Below are 24,534 nucleotides of genomic sequence, written 5' to 3'. Positions count from 1 at the left end.
GCCGATTTAAATGTTTTTACGAGTCGGTTGTCCTGACATTTCACTATATTATTAGTAAGTACATATGGAGCCAAACTTGTATATATGCGTGTAGATTTGAGTTTAGCGCCGTTGCTAGTTTAATTTGGTCACTGTTCGCGCGCGCTGTATACATTTCACAACGGAATGGCAATCAAAAAAGTGACAATGAAATATGAATGCTGAATATTAATCTATTGTAGTGCTGTTAATAAAAGGTTTATAATGACTGTTGCTGTTGACAAGCTGTCTCATCTCTGACTCATTTGGTTCTCATGATTAAACTTGTTCTGGGAGGCGCTTGAGCTCGGCCGCCGTCAAACCCTCTGAAACTTGTGCTGTTGAAAGCCATTTAGTTGGAGGACAGAGTCTGTTTTCAGATTTGAACCCCTAGAGATGGAAACAAGCTCGTGCATGTGCTGAGAAACTGACGCTTTTCGCTTCATAAGCGCAGGTGAGTTGTTTTCATTTCTAAATTTGCAAACTAAACTACCAACAGTAGCCAACTGGAAGGCGAACATGTGTCCTCTCACCTGAGATCCGCAGTTTTTATGATTAACGTCATTGTCAGACTCTGTGATTGAGATGGTAAGGTCACAATCAAAACTGAGGCAAATGCATTGTTTACAGCTTGTTTTCTAAGAAGATGACTGATAGAAACTGTTAGAGAAGTGTAGTGCAGAAGCTTTAAAACTGGTCCTAAATTCAGTAACAAAGCTGAGATTCATTTAAAGATTGATAAACAAGTGTAAACGCTCATTATATGTCACTGATAATGTTTTCTCAAATTCATTATTTTAACAGTATAATTAATTATTTTTCCTAACAACCATGACTGAATCCCTTTTTCACCTGTGCCAGGTGTGAAGATGATTCCTGTGAATGAGTTCCGGAACATTACGTCAGAACAGAACCCGCAGTTCAGGGTTCTGAAGCCCTGGTGGGACGTACTGTCTGAGTATCTGGGCATCGCTATGCTCATGATCGGAGTGTTTGGTTGCACGGTTCAGGTAGGACATCTTCAGCTCTCCTCATGTGTCATCATGATATCATGGAAGCTTAATCCGCCACGGAATAAAAAAATAGTAATTGCTTTTTTTATCTCACAATTCTGACTTTTCGATTTCTGGAAAAAAAGTCAAAATTGCGAGAAATGAAGTGCGAGATATTAACTTTATTTCTCACATTAAAACATAAAGGTAATTGCGATTTTTTTGCTCACAATTCTGAGATAAGAACTTTATATCTCACAATTCTGACTTTATTTCTTGCAATAAAAAATAAAAAGCAATTGCTACTTTTTATATCACAATGGGAGTTCAGAAAATATTTTCACAATTCTGAAAAGGTCGCAATTACTTTTTTTATTATTCCGTAGCTGAAGCAAGCTTCCATGTGATATAGTTATGTCAGATTTACTAAGAGTTCAGATATGATTCAAACTCTCTGTGTATTTATAGCATTATTCACTGTCTGAAAAGAAAGTTCACATCAAAATGAAAATTGACATCATTTACTCACCTTAATGTCATTTTCTGTATGATTTTCTCCCTTGTCTTAAATACAAAAATAACTATATTAATTTGAAGAATCTTTGAGCTCCTTTTTTCATTCATTGAACTGTGATTTTTACTGCTAGACTCCAAAACAAGCACCATCATCAATTTTACCTGCAAAAGCGGTGGAACTTCATTATCAAAGAATAAATATATTTAGTTTTTCTGCTTTTGTGAAGCTGCATTAAAAATCTACTTGGCTCAAAAATCAGAGATGGCTCGTGAATGGGCATGAAGCTTCTGATCAGGAGTGTATGCAATAAAGAGAAGTGATTAGGCAAGAGCGTTAGCTGATTAGATAAAATGCCTGTGTGTTTACCATCAAGCTCCTGTTGATACTGATCTTTCATTGTTCCTTTAATTTGCCGCTAACTGTATTCAGTTGTCACCACTACAGACATGTTTAAATCTTCATGATTTTAGTGTTTCATTTATTATCATTGAAGCTTATAGACAGTCTTCATCTCTCCTCAGCTGACACAAGACAAGATATCTTGCCTGCCAAACAGATTCACAGATCTCTCTGGTGGAGACAGGGACTGCAGTCATCTACGGCAGCACAAAGAGAATGAGAGTCTGTGGGAATTCGCCATCACCAAACATCTCAGTCCGAACATCGTGGAGGTGTTCGGAAGGAAGAATGGCCTCGATATCCACCAGTACGAGTTTGTTAACCACTTCTGCTACGAACGTGCCGTGCACTGGTATGGCAAGTACTTCCCTTACCTTGTGGTCATCCACAGCATGATCTTTATGGTGGCCAGCAGCTTCTGGTTCAAGTTCCCAGGGACTTCGTCCAAGATCGAGCTGTTTGTAATCATACTGGGGAAATGCTTCGACTCACCCTGGACCACAAGAGCCATCAGCGAAGTGTCAGAGGAAAGGCGGGAAGAGAGAATGGTTGTATGGAGAAAGAATACAATGACCAAATCAGCCACAGACAACGACGACGACATGGTGTCTTTGATCCGATCTTCAGTGAAGGACCAGAAATCGGCAGAGTCGGCTGTGTCACTCTTGGATAAAAAAGAAGGCGAGCAAGCCAAGGCCCTGTTTGAAAAAGTCAAGAAGTTTCGGACACATGTTGAGGAAGCAGATCTTCTTTACCTCATGTACGTGTTGCAGACGGTGCTGAAAGTCTTCAAATTTGTTCTCATCACTGTTTATAGTATTGTGTTGGTTCCAAACATCCAGATTGTCGTGATGTGCTCAGTGCCTCCAGATCTGACAGGGTTTGGGGCATTCTGCTGTAACTACAATAAAGCACATCTGTTCTCCAAATTAGCATATTGTTACATATGCTTCGTCGGGGTGTATGGACTGCTGTGTATCTATTCTCTTTATTGGCTGTTTCATCGACCACTCAAAGAGTATTCCTTTGAGGCGGTCCGCTTGGAGACTGGAATTAACGACATCCCGGATGTTAAAAATGATTTTGCATTTCTCCTGCACCTCAGTGACCAGTACGATGCTTTGTACTCCAAACGCTTCGCTGTCTTCCTTTCTGAGGTGAGCGAATGCCGCTTGAGGCAGATGAACCTCAACAACGAGTGGACGGGCAATAAACTCCGTGCTCGGCTGGTGCGCAATGCGAGCGAGAGGTTGGAGCTCCACTTGTTCATGCTGCCAGGGTTACCGGACACTGTCTTTGAGGTTTCGGAAGTGGAGTCACTCAAACTGGAAATGATAAGCAATGTCACAGTCCCTGGAACCGTAACGCAGCTCACAGCCTTACAGGAGATCGCGTTGATCCACAGTCCGGCCAAGCTCCAGCTAGCGGCCCTCAATCATCTGCGTGAGAACCTGAAAGTTCTGCGTCTGACATTTGAGGGACCGGACCAAGTGCCTCTGTGGATGTACACCTTACAGAACCTGGAAGAGCTTCACCTAAGTGGCCCTCTAAACAACGAGCTCTCTCGCAATCCGTCCCTGGACACTTTACGTGAGCTTAAAAATCTGCGTGTGTTGACATTGCGTAGCAAACTGACCAAGATACCACCCAGTATTGTGGACGTTTCGAATCAGCTCTTGCGACTGTGTATTCACAACGAGGGGACCAGGCTTCAGGTTTTCAACAGCCTGAAGAAGCTGGTCAACCTGGCCGCTCTGGAGCTGACGGGCTGCGGTCTTGAGCGAATCCCCAGCGCGGTCTTCAGCCTTTCCCACCTGCAGGAGCTGGACCTTAGAGAGAACCGGCTTACCACCGTAGAAGAAATCTTGAGTTTGCAACACTGCCGCCGTTTGACAACCCTCAAACTCTGGCACAATGACATTTCCTACATCCCAGAGCACGTCAGCAAACTCCGCACCCTGGAGATGCTGGACGCCAGTTGGAACAAGATTCGCGTGCTTCCACTTCGCCTGTGTTACTGTACCAAACTCCGACATCTGGACCTCTCCCACAACCAGCTGACATCCCTGCCCTTGGAGATCGGCGTTCTACAGTGTCTGCAGTTCCTCTCGGTGGCCTTTAATTCTCTGGAGAGTCTCCCTGAAGAGCTGTTCTCCTGCAAGAGGCTGAAAGTCCTAGCGTTGGGAAATAACAGCATTTCCACCTTGTCTCCACGGATTGGGAATCTGGCTCAGCTGGTTCGGCTGGAGCTGAAGGGAAACAGGCTGGATTCTCTGCCTGCAGAAATCGCCGACTGTCTCTTGCTGAAACTGACTGCTCTGATAGTGGAAGATAGTCTGATGGACCTGCTACCTCCAGATGTGAAAGACAGATTGAAGCACAGATAATCACTGCTATTCAGACATTCACATGCCATTCACATTTTAATGCAGTATGCTTTGAATAAATCATACACTGTGAACCCGAACGAGTTGATTTCACTCAAAAACGACTGAAAGTTCCAATAACTGATTATATTAAGCTAAACTTAAACTGAATGAGTTTCTAGTTCCAAGCATGCCTTGCGTCAGACTGCATAAGGAGAATAAATGTTGAAATAGTGTTATTTTGTGTGTTTTGCATTAATATAAGGCAAGATATGTTAGTATTTAATTTTCTGTTATGTTGGGACTTGTAGGTTTTATGTTATGTTGCAGTTTTGAATGTTACCATTGTGGTGAGCAGTAGAGCCTGTGGTCGAGGATGGATTGCATTTTTTTTAAGACTATGTATATTGTACATGCAAATGTATAGTGATAGTCTCTTTGCTAGTTATATTGGCACATGCAACTGTGCTATTGCTAGCTTGTAAAAGATCTGAGTTAAAATGTTGTTTGTGAAATCAAATTGTAAGTTAGGTTAGTCAACAATTTAATTAAATTGCAATTAACATATTTATGTAGAAAAAAAATCATAATTTTAAGTTATGCATACTTAATTTTGGAGTTGGTTTACTTAAAGGCAACTGATTGAGTTCTGCCAATGTATTAGGTTTTACAGTGTAGCTCATTTACTTCGACATCAATGACATGAGCAATGATCAGAACTCAATGATGTTCACTGATTACACCAATTAAGTTCCTTTTTGTGAATTATACAAGCACAATTCGAAGAACACACATAAGTTGGGTCCTGTGATAGTCATTGTGTTTATGGTGTGAAGCACTGAACTTTAACCTGACAGACTCGAGACTGTAGTTGTGTGCCAAATTACGCACTTAAACACTATGCACTTATACACTATGTAATTATGCACTATGTACTCAACCATGTAGTGTATGAATTTTATAAAAGTTATTTTGTCATTCAACATGTGTTCTATATAGTATGAATGCGTGTAGAATGATTGTAATTCTGACGTCCCACATTCACCATGATGTGACTTACCAGTGTCAGTTGCGTCCCTGCACTGCCATTCACAAATCCCCATGGCCTATGGAAGTAGTAGGTCATCCGGGTACTTTTTTGCCTACTCTTTTATGAGTACTATGAATTAATACATATTTCTTTTATCACGTACTGTTTTTCCTAATATATAGTAGGGAAGTATGCGATTTCGGGAGCCTAGTTCTTTCCCTGGAGACTTCAGAGTTCCAACACACAATTTTTTACCCATTACGTCATGCATGATTTCAAAAAGAAATTTTCACCAATCAGTGCATCACGACAAGCAAATTGTGCCGCCCACTCCCGTGAAATGACATAATGTAGTCAGTCTCCCTATGCTCTCAAACTACTTAAATATTTGTATGTATATGCATATTTTGATAAACATAAAATGTGTTTCTATACGCACAATCAACATTTTTAAATCAATACTTTTTGTCCAAGTACTTTTTAACTTCAAATTAAAATTTGTAATGTTGTAATAAATTTCATTGCTGGTTGGTTTGGTTCATGCATTATAATAGCTCTTTGTTTGTTTAATCCCTATGGGGAAAATACTTCCAAAACCAACACCACTGGAAAAAGTAGGTGGGCAGTGTTGCACTCTATACTAACACTGACATGATACTAATATGGTACTCTGGCGATGAGAATAGATGTGATGTAAATGAGATTAGTTGTAGTTGATTACTCCTGATGTTTTGAGCAGCTGTGGCCTCTTACCCACTGAGGGAATGTAGTGCACTTGAGGAGGCCATGAACGCACTAGAGGTCACTGATCTACAGCTGCTACAGAAGAGAATCATTGTTCATATGGAGATACACATGATCCCAGTGCTGTGTCCCTTGTTTTTTCAGTCTTATTTAAGCTCAAGGTTATCTATTGAAATATGTTCACTCAGGTGTTTAAACAGTAACACCTGAATAGATCTGATTAGAAATGAATGCAGCTTTTCTTCATAACAACACAGTGCAATTGTTAACAATAAAGCTTCTGTGTGTTGTTTCCTGATTGTAGGTGTGGCTGAGCGAGTGGAAATTTCCACAGGTGTGTGTTGAGCTTTATCTGTATATCTGGACAAAGCTGTGTTAACATTCCTTTTCATTTCACGAAGTACACCAGTGGCATAGTGTCTGGTCATGCAAGGTATGCACGTGCTAATGGGCCCGGGTGGATTGGGGGCCCGATACAGCCTACCCCAAAGTAGTCTAAACTTAGGCCGTCCGCGAACCGTCCACATCGTGAAATTCTCGTCATTAGGAGTGTTCGTGGACGACCGCACTACCCATTCCCCCACCCCCCCAAAAAAAACAACAAGGGGGGCCCGTAAAAATTTTTTTAATATGGGCCCGGGGCTGACTTGCTACGCCACTGAAGTACACGATTAACATTGTTGCTCGTTCGCATTCAGTTCAGCCAACCACCTGAGCTGTAAATGTCATGTGACAAGGAAATTACGTCATGACTACACTGATTGGCTGATGCACACACAGTCCCAAACATTTCACTAGTAACATGTCAGCACATTTAAGAGCCTTCAAAAGCAATATAATGAAATAGTTATAATTGAATGTTACTTGCAAAAAATTGTCAGAATGAATAAGCAAACAATTTTAAACTAACCAGCCAAACTTTGAGCCAATCAGCTGATGTGTTAGTGACTCCCTCTACTGGCAGATTAGTTGTAATCAGTATGTTAGGGTTATTTACTGTTTTACATGTTTTCAAAACTCTTCAGGCAGGCAGTAGACAGGATCATTTTGTTTATTCTTTGATACAAATTAATTCGATGACCATATTCAGCAACATTCATGAAATCAGCTCAATAATTTCACTACCGAAAGGCTGCATTACTTTTCTTAGTAGCAAAATGGTGGATGTCTGGACATATCTGCTGAAGATTGTCAGAAATGGACATACGGTATACGGTGTAGATGAGAATTTGTCGAAAATTTAAAGAAAAGATATATTTTCATATATATACAAGTCTCTTTGGTATGTTTACAGATAAATATGTTCCATGGCTGTGTAGACACTTGTTTTTATTGTACAGTATTAGATTGTATGGTTTTATTTTTGTGTACATTGGACTTCCTCCATTACAATAAAGAGTTGTCATTCTTGTTTTTCAAAGAATTTCTTTTGCAAAAAAAATGTAAAAATATATATAATTAAAAATCACAAGCTGCCAGAATCTGGTGTCTTGAAGGCAATCAATAATAAAGTGTTTTTGTTGTGTATGATGAATGTTTATGTCATTGTATAACATGTTAATTTTGAAAAATCTATGTAGTGTACTTTAGAAGAAAGATGAAATGAATCGTCAAACTGCACAATACAAAAGACAACTGAGTTTGGAATAAGTGCATTCAGTATCAAGAAAACTAGGTTTGTGTATGGGTTGAGGAACTAGTGATGCTAAATGTAATATTTATTGTGCTGCAGGTCTGTAATACTGTACGATGTCTTGTCACTGCATCCAATAACCTGAAGTGAACAAAAGCCCCCCTAAAATTGTAAGTTAATTTAATCTACAAGGAAAATCTACAAGTTGAAGCTTCAGGTCATCAGGCCTCCAGTGTTTGAGAAAAATAAACTGTGATTTAAGGGGATGGCACAAGTCGGCCACTGCTGGGATCCAGTTGATTTAAAACCCATTAGTTAAAGTTAAAGGCTTCCATCCCCACAGTTATTCCTGAAGATGATTTACTCACACATGCTAGAATATGGACTTTGAACACTCACTGTTTTATGACTGACAGCTCTGCTTTTGGAATGACTGATAAAGTTAAGCATATAACAATTGTTTGTTTAATCATCTACTGGTCTTTTCCTTATCAGACTTCAAGCAGTAATTAATGCATTAGAGAATTGCTCATTAAAATGACTAACTACCCATACTGCCCCTTTATAATATTATGCAGCAGATACAGTGAAAGCTTTTCTGCTGGATGTAAGCGGTATCCTGAGATTTTGGCTTGAATGCAGTGAGCAGACAAAACCGCCATTGTGTCTGCGTCCTCTCTGAGTTGTAAACCCCCCAGAAAAACAGACTGTCTGTTCAAAGCAAAGCTCTGTGAAAGCACAATGTTTGCCTTGTACAGTCACACACATTCCTGTGTTGGGTAATTGTGCCCGTACAGGGTCACCTTGAGCACATACAGACACTAATTGCACCTTCGGAGATGTGAAGTTAACACTAAATTCATGCAGGAACATAGTGAAACTCGTAACATGAATTCATCACATCTTACAGTATATTTTTAGTTGGTGATAATATACAAATGATTGAGTTCTTAAACTGCTCCAATGAGTCACCTCATTGGTCCTAAAATAAAGATACGTAACATGACCTAGCACGTGCCCAGTGTTATTTATATTTATATGTTTTTGTTCATATTCTTGGAAAAAATATCTGTTGGAAAAAAAAATTATCACAATTCAGACAAAGTAAATTTTCAGTTTATTAAACACCTTAATAAATAACATTTGCAATACCACAGTAAACATAACGTTAATATACAATTCTTCAATAAATAAGTCAAATAAATTCATACAATGTTATTTACAGATGTTAACACTCCAACCAAACTTACACACAAAACGAGAATTCATCAGTGCACGGATGGCAGGAAATAATTTCACAAGAATAAAAAATGTTAACAGTTCAAGTTTCTGCACAGAAATATTTAGCAAAATACCAAAGAAAGTTATTTACATGTGTGCATGGCAAACCCACACGTGACTGAAGGAGAGCAGCTCTCTTGAATCCAGTGCAGGGATTTGCTTTGTGCAAAACTGGTGCTACATATTCCAGCTAATATTATGAGTTCAACTACCAACTATGGAAACATATATCTCAACATCCAACACATTAATATAATTTACAACCTGCTAATGAGCACTGAGACTGGGCTCCCACGCACGTGAATCAAACCGTATAGTTCTTCAATTCGAACTGCTTGCCATCAGGCGCTCTAACAGCTCCACCATCTCCGAAGCGCATGCATCCCGGGCCACGTCTAGTGCATTGGCCCCTTGGTTGTCCTGATGCCCCAGGTTTGACAGCGGGGCCAGGTATTCCACCACGTCCCAGTTGCCCTCACGAATGGCGATGTGGATGGGCAAAGCGCCGCTGTGGTCAGGGACATTGACAGAGGCGCCATAGTCCACCAAAACTCTCACAGTGTCCAGGAAGCCTGTGCGGGCTGCATCATGTGCGGGGGTCACACCGCAGCGGTCCTGGACGTTGGGGTCAGCGCCATGATCCAGCAACACGCACGCCACACTGGTGGAGCCCATCATCATCACCTACAGCACACCAAACATCTCATTGTGTGCTTGGTGGTAGCACTTTATTTTACAGCTCCGTTTTGCATGAACATACTATGTACTTATTGTGGTAATGACACTAACTAGGTACTAACCCTGAACCTATCATAAACCTTAACTTAACCTATGTACCTTACACTACTCTACTACTTTTGTGAGTAAGTGTAAGTACATTGATAGTACACATCCTGTAAATTAAAGTGCAACCGTGTGCTTTATAAGTTAGCAGATAACGAGTAGTGAAAAATTGGACTGCTTCTTGGAAAGAAAAATAATCTGACCTCAATTAAAGCAAAGAAAAAACAATATGCCAGTTCTACCTTTCCTCTTGGTATTGGACTGTTGAAATAAGGCAGATATTTAGAATTTTTGTTACAATGTTAGCTATTTAGATCGTGTTTTTATACTTTTATGTGTAGTTTTACTTTTTGATTTATTTTCTGCATTATTTCGAATATAGTAACGTTATTGCTCAGCAGAAAAGTAAATAAACAAAATGTAGCTGCAGATAATGAATGACAGCGGTATCATGACATCATCGCAGTCAGATGATGACGGCGGAAAGGAAAGCGAAAGAAATAGCACTTTAAAAAGAATGTGTAATTTAATGTTGTAAATGATTAATTCACCTGCAGTGCGGTTTTCCCGAACTCATTGAGCGTGTCCGGTTCGACCCGGTGATCCTGCAGAATCCGCCGAACCGCGGCCACATTCCCCTGAGCCGCCGCCGCGCTGAGACTCTTCCCGCAGCCGAACCCGTCAAGAACCATCATCTGAAACACCTGGACAGACATGAACCAATCATGTAGGATCCGATGCGAGAAAATAATTCAGTGATGCGGAACATTAACGCGATTCTCTCTGAGCAACTGATTAAACGGCACCAACAAACATTAATATGAACGTACGAACAGCTTTTAAAGCGCTTAACGTTACCTCTCCGTTGCTGTTTGTAGACGAGTGACCGTTGGCTGTTTATTTGTTGACACAAATACGTCAAAACAATCACATATAGATACGCTCTGTTCGCGGTTGCGCCTTTACATTGCGCGCTTGATCGGCAACAGAGCTGCATGACGACGAACACACCTCCACCAATCAGAAGCCACACACGCCAACACGGCTGCCATAATTGGACAAAAGGGAGGAGTGCTGATAGGCGTTGCTACAGTATCACTGTGGTAACTGCGCCAGCGACCAATGAGAACCTAGAGCGCAGAAGGCGGGCAATTTGAGAAGGTTTATTTGTAAACTGTTGCGTTCATTCACACTGAGTGAGTGTGTGTGGAAAAGAGCGGGCCTTCGTGACAGTACACAAGACCCAATATTATGTCATCAGGAACGGTCACCACATTTGGGTATACATCAGTGATTTCAAGACAAATATATTAAATTTATTGCAATATTAGGGCAAATAAAAATGATTGACAACATATTCCATGATTTGGTGCAAAAAGCACTTGTGAAAATACATTGTGACTGAAATGTTTGGTATGTTTACATTCAGCGTCAAACCTTTTTTTCTAATGAAATTCTGACAGGATAAAATCGACCAATAACATAGACATAAACATTACATAAACGTCTTTAAAAAAAAAAATGATGTGCAATTCTCAGTCTCAGTCTCAGTCATGTGTCTGCAGTCCTCATTAGTTGTTTGTCCTGAGTTGGTAATCTGAAAGCATAAACAAATATAAATACATGATAATACATCAATAATCCTTTTGACATCTGCTCCATTGCCAAACACACAATCTTTTTAAAAACCTTCTTTATGGGACGATACAAAGTATTCCAAGTGTATGCCATTTCAGGGGGGGGGGGGGGGTTTATTGTAATTATTTGGCAAGGCAGGAAAATAATTACACAAATGGTCACAGAAACGATGACAGTGTTTTTCAGCGGCACCCGATGGATATAGCCCTTTTTCTATGCATGTTTATGTAATATTATATAATATATTATTATTGTATTAATATTATGTTTATTCGTTTAATTTTGTTTTGTGCATGTCTGTCAATGGTTTTTGTATGAATGCTTGAGCTTATGTATGTTTTACATTGTTGCTTGTTTGTGTGAATAAGAATGCCTACTAAAATATAAATCATTAAAAAAAACCTTTGTTAAAAATAATCAAAACTACTTGCTCACCTCCGCTCTGTGTGATGTAGCGAACCCACGGCAGAGCCTGATAGCCACTCTTCTCAATGATCTTCATGTATCGTACCTGTCAAATAAAATCCAATTTTTAATTTGCTGGGACATGAGTTCCATAACTGATCATAAAGTCTTACATCTTAAACAGACCATGTTTAAAGAACACATGCAGACATCCCATCCTGCTAAAACTCTTTTCCAGGAGATGGCACAAACACCACCCCACCACCCTAAAGGATGTTGCATAACAGCAGAATATTATATGATATTATATTATATGTGACGGTTTCAAATTCATTATCGTGATATATCATATTACTGTATACCGGCACATGTCTATTATATTATATTATATTATATTATATTATATTATATTATATTATATTATATTATATTATATTATATTATATTATATTATATTATATTATATTATATTATATTATATTCTTGATTTGCAACAGAGATGCATGACGACAAGCACACCTACACCAATCAGGTCACTCGCCAACACAGCTGCCATAATTGGTCAAAAGGGAGTAGTGCTGATAGGCGTTGCTAGAGTATCACTGTGGTAACTGCACCAGCGACCAATGAGAATCTAGGGCTTTTCTCTTAATGTATCAGACCTTTCAAATAAAATCCAATATTTAATTTGCTGAGACATGAGTTCCATAAGTGACCATAAAGTCTTACATTAGATCTTACAGCAGACATCCCATCCTGCAAGAACTCTTTTCCTGGAGATGGCACAAACACCACCCCACCCCCTTAAACGACATTGCATTACAATATTATATTATATTATATTATATTATATTATATTATATTATATTATATTATATTATATTATATTATATTATATTATATTATATTATATTATATTATATTATGTTGCGCCTTTACATTGTACGCTTGATCTGCAACAGAGCTGCATGACGACGAGCACACCTCCACCAATCAGAGGCTACACGCCAACACAGCTGCCATAATTGGTCAAAAGAGAGTAGTGTTGATAGGCATTGCTACAGTATCACTTTGGTAACTGTGCCAGCGACCAATGAGAATCTAGAGTTTTCTCTAAGACCTTCATGTATCAGACCTTTCAAATAAAATCCAATGTCTCAGCAAATGAAAAATAACTGACCATAAAGTCTTACATTAGATCTTACAGCAGACATCCCATCCTGCAAGAACTCTTGGCACAAACACCACCCACCCCCTTAAAGGAGATTGCATTACAACAGAATTTTATATTAGATTATATTATGTTTAAAAGTTCACCCAAAATGAAAATAATGTCATTTATTACTCACCCTCATGTTGTTCTACACCATTCATCTTCGGAACACAAATTAAGATATTTTTGATGAAATCTGATGGCTCAGTGAGGCCTCTATAGCCAGCAAGTTAGTTTACACTTTCAGTGCCCAGAAAGGTACTAAAAACATATTTAAAACAGTTTGTGTGAGTTCAGCGGTTCTATCTTAATATTATAAAGCTACGAGAATACTTTTTGTGTGCCAAAAAAAACAAAATAACTTTTCAACAATATCTAATGATGGCCGATTTCAAAACACTGCATCATTAAGCTTCAAATCTTTTGTTTCGAATAAGTGACTCGGATCGTGTGTCAAACTGCTGAAATCATGTGACTTTGGTGCTCCAAATCACTGATTCGGAACAAAATATTTGAAGCAGTGTTTTGAAACTGGCCACTAGAGCAATTGTTGAATCACTAGATATTGTTGAAAAATTGTTATTTTGTTTTTTTGGCGAACAAAAAGTATTTTTGTCACTTTATAATATTAAGGTTGAACACCTGAACTCACATGAACTGTTTTAAATATGTTTTTAGTAGTTTTCTTGGCACTGAAAGTGTAATTTCACTTGCTGGCAATAAAGGCCTCACTGAGCCATCAGATTTCATCAAAAATATCGTAATTTGTGTTCCAAAGATGAACAAAGGTCTTACAGGTGTAGAACGACATGAGGGCGAGTAATTAATGACATTATTTTTGGGTTAAACTAGCCCTTTAAGAAAACACATCTAAATACCAGGTGGAAACAGGGCTTCTGTCACGCACGCTCAATTTCCGGAATATTGTATATAATTTGCGGGTGTCAGGGAGCTGCTATCAATATGCGGGAGACTCCCAGAACTTCCAGGAAAAGTGGCATGTCTGCACATGTAACACTTGACTACAAGTGTTAACAGAGTGATAGAAAATGCTAACACATATATGCAAATGCTCATGCAAAGTCACACACACACACCTGTATGCCTGACACTGTGAAATATGGGATCTCAAACTTGACGGTGATCGGAGGTTTTCCCTCTTTCTCATCATTTTCCACGCTTGGCAGGCCAAAGTGGGCACGCATGAGAAACTCCTTTCCACCCTGCCAATGGACACAGAGACAAGAGCTCAGTTTTACAGATTAACAGTCTTCATAAAACAACATCTTATGACAGAAGAGCTAGACATCAGTAATTGGTTCCTTACTGGGAAGGATTTAATGCTCCACACCACCCAGTTCTTTTCAGGAACGTATTTAGCATGACCTGTGCTGGTTTTAAACTTGGGAGAGTCGGCATCACTGGGGACAGGCACACGAATCTCAACATTATTGGCTACAGACTGCTTTTTAAATTGTCCTTTAGCCTGGAATACACACACACACAGAGAAAGAATGGATTGACACATGGAAAGTCAGTGTACACACGTTGAACAATGACTTTGTAAATTTAGACTTGAAACGTCTCCAGTGTGGTTCAATAAAGAAAGTCTTGCTGACAAACCTTCACCATGATCTCCACCCGACTGTGAGAAAACTTCTCGATAACTGACTCGATCCAAATGAGTGGCTTTACCTGCAGACGAAAGACTGGTAAGATTAATAAACACTACACTTTTGTAGACTTTTGTAACACTACACACAGCAAATGTGATCAACTATGATGATTGTGCACCAGATGGCGTAATGGATGTTCTCCAGAAGTTGGATTGTATAAAGTTCCCCTATAATGCTATTTTAAAGGTTTCTAATTTTGTTTTGAAGGTCTACTACAAAAGGTTTACATGCATTCAAGGTCAAAAAACCCTTTTAATAATACATATTGCAGCATTGCCTCTTTTCATAAACTGTCTACCTAAAATTTTTATGAGTCACACAGAACTTGTGAGCGAGTATGGTTGAAGTGTGTGCTGTATGAACAGAACCACAGTCAACAACATAGAGAGAGTTTGATTCATACCAATTGTGCCTGTCACTTCTTGAAAAATAGCAGAAAATAGGTCAACTGCATAGCCATAGCGGAAGATGAAACGGGTGTGTGGGCGACAGAAACCAAAAAACAGACCTAAATCTAAGAGGTTAAAAGCAACGGAAATGTCCAAAAATGTTGCACAGTATAAAAATGAAATAATTAAAGATGCAAAGTCTTCATTGTTACTATGGATTTACTCATGAACAACTAGAAAATAAAAAAGGGAATTGACTATAGACCCTATTCAATTTGCTTGTGTCTGCTGTTGTATGTAGAGGAAAATTTAAGTCAAATGTGTCAGTCAATATAGTTGTCCATCCCAAACACTGATGGGCTGGTGCAGGAGCCTTACGTGTGTGTTTATACGGTATGACATGAGTTCGGACTCTCCGTCAGGTGGGATGAAGGAGATGGTTCGGTCACTCTCGAAACGCGACAGACGGACACACTGATGAAACTTCACATCCTCCATGGTAACAGTCTTCCCTTTGTCTCCTGCACACACACAACATGTTATTTCCCGGACTGACCTCATCCCGCACGACACTCCTAATGAATTCAAACAGCGTGTTTAATAACGGTTGATTCTTACGGCCAGTGAGGGCGAACAGCACGCGGTCGTTGAGGCCCAACCTGAGCTCTGGCATTCCTGAGAGCATCGTCTTCAGCTTGATGCTGCCCACGATATCACTGCTCATAACACTGCCGTTAGCATTCACCTAAACACACACAAACATCTTTAAACACTACAGGACAGATGTATGTGAGCAGTTATTAGGAAACACCTTTCTCTGTGAAACACCTGTTGAAATACACTGTTTGGATTTAAATCGGCAAATGCTTAAGAGTCTATGATTGGATCATAATTGCAGTGATTATTATGTTTCTAGCATGTTATATGTTTGGGAACAGTTCTTCTAACCCTAACTGATGGAGTGTGTAGCTTTTCATTTCTTAAACAACCATGTAGGAAAACACATCATGGCCATATTCTAGGATGACATTGTCAAGATTCATCAGGATTAAATTGTGAAAGAATGGTTGGGAGGGAGCATGAAGAATCATTTTCATGAATTGACACCTCTGAAAAATGAATTGGCACCAAAAATTTATGCACAACATTTAACATCACAACATTTATTTCCATCAAGAGGTGCATACATTTTTGGCCAAGATCTTGTATTGACAATGCAAGAGGTGAGCACTCTGTAAAGTCTCCTCCAGCACATCCCAAAGACTTTCAATGAATTTAAGGTCTGGACTCAAGAGGTATGGAAGCTTGTTCCCGCCACGGAATAAAACAATTTAAAAACTAATTGCGACTTTTTATCTTACAATTCTACAATTTTATTCTCAAAATTGCAAGATATAAACTCGCAATTGTAGAAAATAAAGTCAGAATTGCAACATATAAACTCACAATTCTGTCTTTTTTGCTCGCAATTATGAGTTTATATCTCACAATTCTATTTTTTTTCGCCATTCTGATTTTTTTCTCTCAATTGCGAGTTTGTATCTCGCAATTCTGTCGCAATTATGACTTTCTAACACGCAATTGCCACTTTATATCTCGCAATTCTGACTTTATAAAACACAATTTCGACTTTATAACAAGCAATTCTTAGAATGGGTAAACCCAGCCTGATCTGCCGGCGATTTGATTTCGCCCGGCAACTCAGCCTGGAAACCCGTACATTCATTTCTACTGCTTCTGTTACACTTTTGCGGGAACGAATCACAGACTGGCTAATCCACCTTGCTCGCTATTGGCGGGTATAACACGATGACGATAGAGAAGCAACAGCAAGCACGACCGTCAATCCAATTCCTTTTAACCTCTCGACGGTGTTGAATGACTTCTTTAGTTTAGCAAACAAATCGCTCGAGTGGGTAAATACCACTCACTTTCATGTTTTTTTTTGCACAACCTGCAAAAATCGCTCGATGCCATTGCTGCTTCTTCAAACCGCTGATCAATGCTACAAACCAATACAAACTAAACCTGTCTGGAGTTTTCGCGTCGCTCTGCAAAGTACGTCACCCGGATCGTTGATCTGATTGGTTGAAGGACTGTCTAATTGCGTGAATAATGCTCATTGATCACGCCTCTTGTGCAGTAGAAAATACATACAGACTCCCCAGACCAATGTTCAATTTTAAATTGAGCTTGGTCTGGTGATAGCCAGACAAAGCAATTCTGACTGTATACTCGCAATTCTGACTTTGTAACATGCAATTGTGACTTTATAACAAGCAATTACATAGGGCTGCATGATTAATCGCAATTAAACCGCACGCAATTTGGCAACGGCTGCGATTATTTTATGCGCAGCTTGTCAGAGCGGTACGGCTCTGTGATCAGTAGTAAATGCTTCTCCATCTGAAAGCCAGAGAGCACTCTTGTGCAGAAACTCCAAATATGCCCTGCCGTAGAGATAGATAACCAGGAAATCATAGCATCATTCCAGGAAATCCTATACTATCGCTATAGCTGAATAAACAGAAGATGAAATGCTTTGATTGATTAAACATGACTAATAAACACACCACTGCCTTATTCTGTGTACGAAGCTACATCATATCACAGAAGGATGCTCAACTGTCGTTATGAAGTGAGTTTGGAGTAAAAACATGTTATTAAATGTTGTCTTTTGTTGGACAAGATGTTAATAAATGCTTCTCATGTCTGGAAAGATCTTTGACGCGTGTTGCTTTTTCAAATGTGCATTATAAGCAACTCAAACTCGCAGTGATTTCAGACGGATTAGCATTTGGAGCCATACTTCATTGACAAGCTTAATAAAAAAAAATAAAAATAAAAATAAATAAATCGCAGCTTTTGAAATTTCATAGTTGCACTAAGCCAAATCATTTAAGCGTGATTTCAATGTTATTTTTCTATTCGCGCGATTAATCGTGTAGTCCTACAATTGTGACTTTATATCTTGCAATTTTGACTTTATGACATGCAATTGCGACTTTATAACAAGCAGTTGCGACTTTGGCCCTGTCCACACGAACACGGGTATTTTCAAAACCGCAGCTTTTTGTATGCGGCTTGGCCATTTGTCTACACGCAAACGCAGCATCCGGTGACTGAAACCAAACTTTTTTGAAAACTCCTTCCAGGGTGAAAATGTTTAGAAACGCTGATGTGTAAATGGCTAAACTGGAGATTTTTGACCAGAGATTTTGGCCAGAGTGCATGCTGTTATCTCCTTTGTTTACATGAGGTGAGTCATTGTATTGTTCTGATTTATGACATTAATAACTTTATATCTCGCAATTGCAACTTTATATCTTGCAATTGAAACTTTATAACTCGCAATTCTGACTTTATAACACAATTGCGACTTTATATAGAATTGTAAGATAAAAATTCGCAATTACCTTTTTAATTTTTTATTCAGTGGCGGAAACAAACTTCCATACAGAGGTACCAATTCATGTGTGAAAATGATTCATCATGCTTCCTCCCAACCAATCTTTCACAATTTGAGATAATAAATCTTGGCTTTGTCATCCTGGAATATGGCCATGATGTATCTTCCTATATAGTTGTTTAAGAAATGAAAAGCTACACACTCCATCAATTAGGGTTAAGAACTGTTCCCAAACATATAACATGCTAGAAACATAATAATCACAGCAATAATGATCCAATCATAGACTCTTAAGCATTTGCCTATTTAAATCCAGACAGCGACTTTTGTTTTTGGCCAGGCAGTGTACTATACAAGGAAGATGATGTAACTCACCAGCACATTAATGGACTCAATTACATCGATGAAAACTTCGTTCTTCTTGTATTTAATGCCCTCTGATCTCCAGGACACGGCGTTGGTGACTGTAGTGGGCACTTTGGTCTTGGCCACCTCAAGTTTGTTACCCTGCTGTGTGATGTACCTAAGAGGAAGGCAGGGTTACAGATCTGCGGGAAATGAACAATGATCGAATGAAGCAAATGTGTCTTACTCTTGAAGAATCTTGCTGTCCGTTGTCTGCGGGAATCCAAAGTCCATGAGCTCATCAAGCAGCTCGTACACGACAACAAAGTTATCCTGAATGCTCTCTTCCTCCAACTCCTTGAAATACTCAGTGAACACCTGAACAGTCAATGAGAAGTGTTTGTTTCTTAGCATGAAATTCAGTGCATTCAGTTCAAATCTGAAGAATTAACCACGGTAGTTAATGAACAACCACTAGCAGCGATCTCAGTCGACTTACCTCGACTAGCTTATACAGAAAGGCGTACACCAATGACGCATTAGAGTTCTTGTTGGTAGTGGCCACCACTGATTTTATTTGCAGGTTAAGTTTAACAGGTACATTGGAAACTGATACACCATTGAACAGCATTGGACATTCAACAGATATCAACAAAACCCAATATAATTGGAACTGGTTATTTAGAATTACTATCTTTCACATGTAAAGGATACAGTACAGATTGCTGTGCTTGATCCAGAGGAAATGGACGCTGCCATGTGACATCACAGGGCAAACAAGCCCCTCCTCTTCCTGTTGCATTAGCAGGTTGAAGAAGTGGTCAATCTCGGACATGTCAACATCACCTTTGTAGTTGCGGCATATCAGCACCTGATGGGAAGACATATTGGGAAATGTGACATTCGCATCAAAGTATGACCATTTAATTTCTTCATTTATGATCTTCCCATTTCTTGAGTGAGCAACGTCATCTGCACATTCACAACAAGACAGAGATGTAGAGACTCTTTCATTTGTAATACTAATACTCCTTCCTGTCTGGGAAGGAAATTACATCTGTTCATGTCATGTACTGTAACACCTCATTCACTCTTTCTAAAGCAGTTCGACTAGGGCACATCTGCAAATGAGGTTAAATACTATCATATTACTTTACATAATTAACCACTATGTCTCCATTAAAGACTGATATATTACTATAGTCGTTTGAAGCAGAAAGCTGTAGAAATGTTCAGATTATTATAAACAGCGGGTCGCGGACGTTTCACACTTTTTTAAAAGAAGTGAATTTTTATCTGCTAACAAAGTCGTTGATTATAACTCATAATTACCTTCCCCTTCAGATCCAGCACGAACACAGCTGACGCAGACATCCTCTAAAGCTTATAAAATCACCTGGATCAGTTTCAAACAAAGTTAAACCTGTTTAAAGTAGGGTTAGTTACATTCCAGTATTAAGCGGAGAGTTATGAACTCATCACGATCTCCTCAGTTCCTTTTCCTGCACGGTGCGCGATGACGTCACATAACGCCAGGTAAAACATTGCCAGAGATCACGTGAGTGCAGAGAAGCCCCGATAGAGGGCAACATCAAACCACATTCATCAGAGAGTGTTCTCAAGACCTTTACAAATAGACGTTAAGACTTTTACTTGAAACTTTTAAGCCATGCAAAAACTTTTAAAGCATATATATTGTATAATTATTTATATTATTTGTTATTATTTTGTTTTAATATTTTGTCGTGATTTACCATTGATACTTTATCACTGATATCTCATCATTATTACACTTTCTAACCCTCTCTCTCAAACATACTGACAGAGAAACACTTTATTTATTAGTTATTTATTAAATTTATTAGTCTACTTTCAAATTAAAATTTCCTTATAATTTACTCACCCCCATGTCATCCAAGATGTCTTTCTTTCTTCAGTTGAAAAGAAATTAAGGCTTTTGATGAAAACCTTCCAAGATTTTTCTCCATATAGTGGACATTTGACTTGACATTTGATATTCAACAGTATTCTTGACATTTATTCAACAGTGCTTTGATCTGCCTGCATTGACACTATTCTTTAAGAGCTGCTGTGCAGCCAAATTATATACCAGTTATCAATGTAAAGCTGCTTTGACACAATCTGCATTTTTAAAAAGCGCTATATAAATATATGTGACTTGACTTGACTTCAATGGAGCCCAAACGGTTGAAGGTCAAAATTACAGTTTCATTGCAGCTTCAAAGCATTCTACACGATCCCAGACGAGAAATAAGGGTTTTATCAATTCTAGAGAAACCATTGCTCATTTTCTAAAAAAAAAAAAATAATTAAAAATTATATACGTTTTAACCATAAATGCTCATCTGGAACTAGCTCTCTTCTTCTACTCTATTAGAATTCCAGCAGTGTAGATGCTGCTAAGTGTATTACTGCCCTCCACAGGTCAAAGTTTGAACTAAATTGTCATACAATATGCTAGTTCAATAGTATATGACAATTAGTTCAAACTTTGAACTGTGGAGGGCAGTAATACACTTATCAGTGTCTACACTGCCGGAATTCTAATAGAGAAGAAGAAGAGAGCTAGTTCAAGATGAGCATTTATGGTTAAATTTATTATTTATTTTTTTTAATTCAGAAAATGAGCGATGGTTTCTCGAGATAAGACTCTTATTCCTCATCTGGTATAGTTTAAAGCCCTTTGAAGCTGCACTGAAACTAATTTTGACCTTCAGCCGTGGAGGCCATTGAAGTCCACTATATGGAGAAAAATCCTGGAATGTTTTCATCAAAAACCTTAATTTCTTTTCGACTGAAGAAAGAAAAACATGAACATCTTAGATGACAAGGGGGTGAGTAAATTATTTTATTTAAAAGTGAACTAATCCTTTAAGTGGCAACAAAACACCAGTCCTATTAATCCCTTACAATATCATCCTATTTGTCACACTGTGTAAAAATGCACATGGTCATTTATTGTGAGGAAAACATTATGAATATAAATATAAATGAGGATTTTAATGTGAATGCACGCAGCAAACTGTAGAATTGATGTATAAAGTGTGAGTAAATGTTTTCTACACAACCTAAGTGTTCCTGTTAGACTTCAACTGCCTTTGGGAAGGAAATATGATCTGATCTCATGGGATTCAGTAACAAGCACATGAAATGTCCTCATTGTCTCGTGTCCAACAGCAACTCCAAACATTCATCACACATACAGTGACAGTGAAAATATTGATGTGTTACTTATTACACCATCAGTCCAGGAAACTGGTTCTATTTTAATTAGATAACTTGTCCAGTTTTGTACGTTATCTTATTAAAAATAAAAACAACTCATACAAAACTGGACAATAAGAGCATATTAGACAACACTGGAGCACGTCATTAAAAAAATAAAATAAAAACAAGAACACAAAGAATTATTACTTAATGCATTTTATTGTATTTTGTGTTCATTCATTGAGGCAAACATCAGTAAAATCATCAAGTCTGTTCATGATCATCACAGAACATTAAAAAAAAAATCCAGTGACTCAAAATATCCCAAGTTTATCATCATCATCATGACAATACACAAGACACACCCTCCTGCCGCATCACAGTTGTGGTGTGAGACGTGAACTCCTCCCACCACAATGACATCGACCAATGAGATCTTTAGAATGAGAATATTCTAAAGTTCAGAGCTGCTGATTGGACGCGGTATCATTATTCACCTGCACATTGAGTTCCTCAGCAGAACTGTTGATGGAAAATAGGCCTACATAATGACTAATTTCGTTTCTATAAAATGTTTCACATGGATATAAATTGGTCATTTGACAGACAACAAAAGCATTTTTCCTCTCCACAGCGGCTTTAGCTATGAGTTGTAATGGGTTTGCAAGTGTGAATCAAACTCAGGCCTTGGACCCTGGAGCAGGTCCTGCACTTTTATCCAAAACAGCTTACAAATTTGGAAAAACACAAGCAATTTATTATAAATGAGCAATGATATTATGCTATTATATAATGCTGAATTTTAAGAGTACAACACAGCTATGTTCTTAGATCTAATTAACTGGCAAGGTTCTCTATGAGTTCTTCCACTAACATTAATAAAACATCCGTTCAAAGTTATCTGGTCATTAATAAAGTTTTGAACGTTCAGAGAACATTTAGAAATAAAGTTTCCATAATGGGAACGTTAGCAAAATAAAAAAAATGTTTTTGACAAAAGGAAGTGCCTTTATTTATGGTTCTAAAAACCAAACCATAAATAAAAACCTTAAATAAACTTGAATAAGTGTGGTAATATAAGTGAATGCCACACCTAATTCTTCTGACAGTCACATATGTATCACTATTTTGGTAAGACAAACATTTCTACACAATGAACACAACAGGCTGTCATTTTGTTTGTCTCATGTCCGGTTGAACAGCATGCCAGACATTCGTGAACAGATACTGTGATGGAACACGACGTTCAGTGTAACTTCATATCCCATCACCTGTGTTCACATTCATGTAAAAAGCATCTGAAACTGATGGAATTGATGATTAAATACTGTAGAATGAGAGTGAAATCTCAGTCACGTGATATCACCTCATTAAATATGCAAAGATGAGTAAATGTGAATGGCTGGACAGAACAAAAGCCATTATCAGTGCTAAATAATGAATGAATATGGAGGGGGTTAAAGTTCAGGACTGGTAATGGGTTGTGGCTCTAGTTTGAATCATTATGGTCTGACAACACCGATCAGGCATAACATTTGACCACTGTCAGATGAACATTATGACCACTGTCAGTGGTCATAATGTTATGCCTAATATATATCGGACCATAATGATTTGCACTAGAGTTACAACCCATTACCAGTCCTGAACTTTAACCCCTTCCATATTCATTCATGACAGTACAGAGCTACAGTAGCTCAAATTGATCAAGAAGTTAATGCTGGTTCTGACAGAAAGGTGTCAGAACACACAGTACATCACAGTTTGTTGCGCATGGGGCTGCATAGCTGCAGACCAGTCAGGGTGCCCATACTGACCCCTGTCCATGATGTGCGTTGCTTACCGGGGGAACACATGGCACCAGGATGCACTATGGGAAGAAGGCAATCTGGCGGAGGCAGTTAGATGCTTTGGGCAATATTCTGCTGGGAAACCTTGGGTCCTGCCATCCATGTGGATGTTACTTTGACACGTACCATCTACCTAAGCATTGTTGCAGACCATGTACATCCTTTCATGGAAACAGTATTCCCTGGTGGCTGTGGCCTCTTTCAGCAGGATAATGCACTCTGCCACAAAGCAAAGATGGTTCAGGAATGGTTTGAGGAGCACAGCAACAAGTTTGAGGTGTTGGCTTGGCCTGCAAATTCCCCAAGGTCTCAATCCAATCGAACATCTGTGGGATGTGCTGAACAAACAAGTCCGATCTATGGAGGCCCAACCACGCAACTTACTTAAAGGATCTGCTGCTAACATCTTGGTGCCAGATACCACAGCACACCTTCAGGGATCTAATGGAGTATAAATGTCTCATAAATGAGCAGCAACTTCCTAACTAACATATTATGTTCTTAGAACGTTTTGCTAATGTTTCCATTAAGTTATTAAAACGTTGTTGTTTTGTTTTGTTGGTAATACGAACATTAAAGGTGCCCTAGAACGGTTTTTCACAAGATGTAATATAAGTC

General features: G+C 38.7%; 3 protein-coding genes across 3 annotated transcripts; 1 reads left to right on the top strand and 2 right to left on the bottom strand.

Annotated features, from left to right (window-relative positions):
• Window positions 1-328: 328 nt before the first annotated feature.
• On the top strand, window positions 329-7,443 carry si:zfos-323e3.4 (volume-regulated anion channel subunit LRRC8E). The gene is made up of 3 exons (XM_067372768.1): window positions 329-472; window positions 880-1,028; window positions 2,049-7,443. The coding sequence occupies exons 2-3, from the start codon at window positions 888-890 to the stop codon at window positions 4,311-4,313; spliced, it is 2,406 nt and encodes an 801-aa protein (XP_067228869.1). The 5' UTR covers window positions 329-472; window positions 880-887; the 3' UTR covers window positions 4,314-7,443.
• Window positions 7,444-8,816: 1,373 nt separating this feature from the next.
• On the bottom strand, window positions 8,817-10,916 carry cdkn2d (cyclin-dependent kinase inhibitor 2D (p19, inhibits CDK4)). Its single transcript, XM_067374784.1, has 2 exons — window positions 10,315-10,916; window positions 8,817-9,664 (listed from the first exon to the last, which is right to left on the bottom strand). The coding sequence occupies exons 1-2, from the start codon at window positions 10,477-10,479 to the stop codon at window positions 9,302-9,304; spliced, it is 528 nt and encodes a 175-aa protein (XP_067230885.1). The 5' UTR covers window positions 10,480-10,916; the 3' UTR covers window positions 8,817-9,301.
• Window positions 10,917-11,057: 141 nt separating this feature from the next.
• ap1m2 (adaptor related protein complex 1 subunit mu 2) lies at window positions 11,058-20,348 on the bottom strand. Its single transcript, XM_067374783.1, has 12 exons — window positions 20,171-20,348; window positions 19,553-19,709; window positions 19,338-19,405; window positions 19,086-19,216; window positions 18,869-19,016; window positions 15,703-15,829; window positions 15,463-15,605; window positions 14,643-14,714; window positions 14,347-14,505; window positions 14,117-14,242; window positions 11,837-11,912; window positions 11,058-11,360 (listed from the first exon to the last, which is right to left on the bottom strand). The coding sequence occupies exons 1-12, from the start codon at window positions 20,210-20,212 to the stop codon at window positions 11,335-11,337; spliced, it is 1,275 nt and encodes a 424-aa protein (XP_067230884.1). The 5' UTR covers window positions 20,213-20,348; the 3' UTR covers window positions 11,058-11,334.
• Between the last annotated feature and the right edge of the window lie 4,186 nt (window positions 20,349-24,534).

This window comes from Chanodichthys erythropterus, chromosome 21 (assembly GCF_024489055.1).
Source record: "Chanodichthys erythropterus isolate Z2021 chromosome 21, ASM2448905v1, whole genome shotgun sequence".
Taxonomy (NCBI): domain Eukaryota; kingdom Metazoa; phylum Chordata; class Actinopteri; order Cypriniformes; family Xenocyprididae; genus Chanodichthys; species Chanodichthys erythropterus.
This window is presented reverse-complemented; position numbering and strand designations above follow the sequence as displayed.

Coding starts and splice junctions, on each gene's coding strand:
- si:zfos-323e3.4 (XM_067372768.1), top strand. CDS start 888: ATGATTCCTGTGAATGAGTTCCGGAACATTACGTCAGAACAGAACCCG. Junction 1,029..2,048: donor TGTTTGGTTGCACGGTTCAG/GTAGGACATCTT, acceptor ATCTCTCCTCAG/CTGACACAAGACAAGATATC.
- cdkn2d (XM_067374784.1), bottom strand. CDS start 10,479: ATGTCTGTCCAGGTGTTTCAGATGATGGTTCTTGACGGGTTCGGCTGC. Junction 9,665..10,314: donor TCGGGAAAACCGCACTGCAG/GTGAATTAATCA, acceptor GGTGTGCTGTAG/GTGATGATGATGGGCTCCAC.
- ap1m2 (XM_067374783.1), bottom strand. CDS start 20,212: ATGTCTGCGTCAGCTGTGTTCGTGCTGGATCTGAAGGGGAAG. Junction 19,710..20,170: donor TGCTGGATCTGAAGGGGAAG/GTAATTATGAGT, acceptor TCTTCCCATCAG/GTGCTGATATGCCGCAACTA. Junction 19,217..19,337: donor TTCTGTATAAGCTAGTCGAG/GTAAGTCGACTG, acceptor TTGACTGTTCAG/GTGTTCACTGAGTATTTCAA.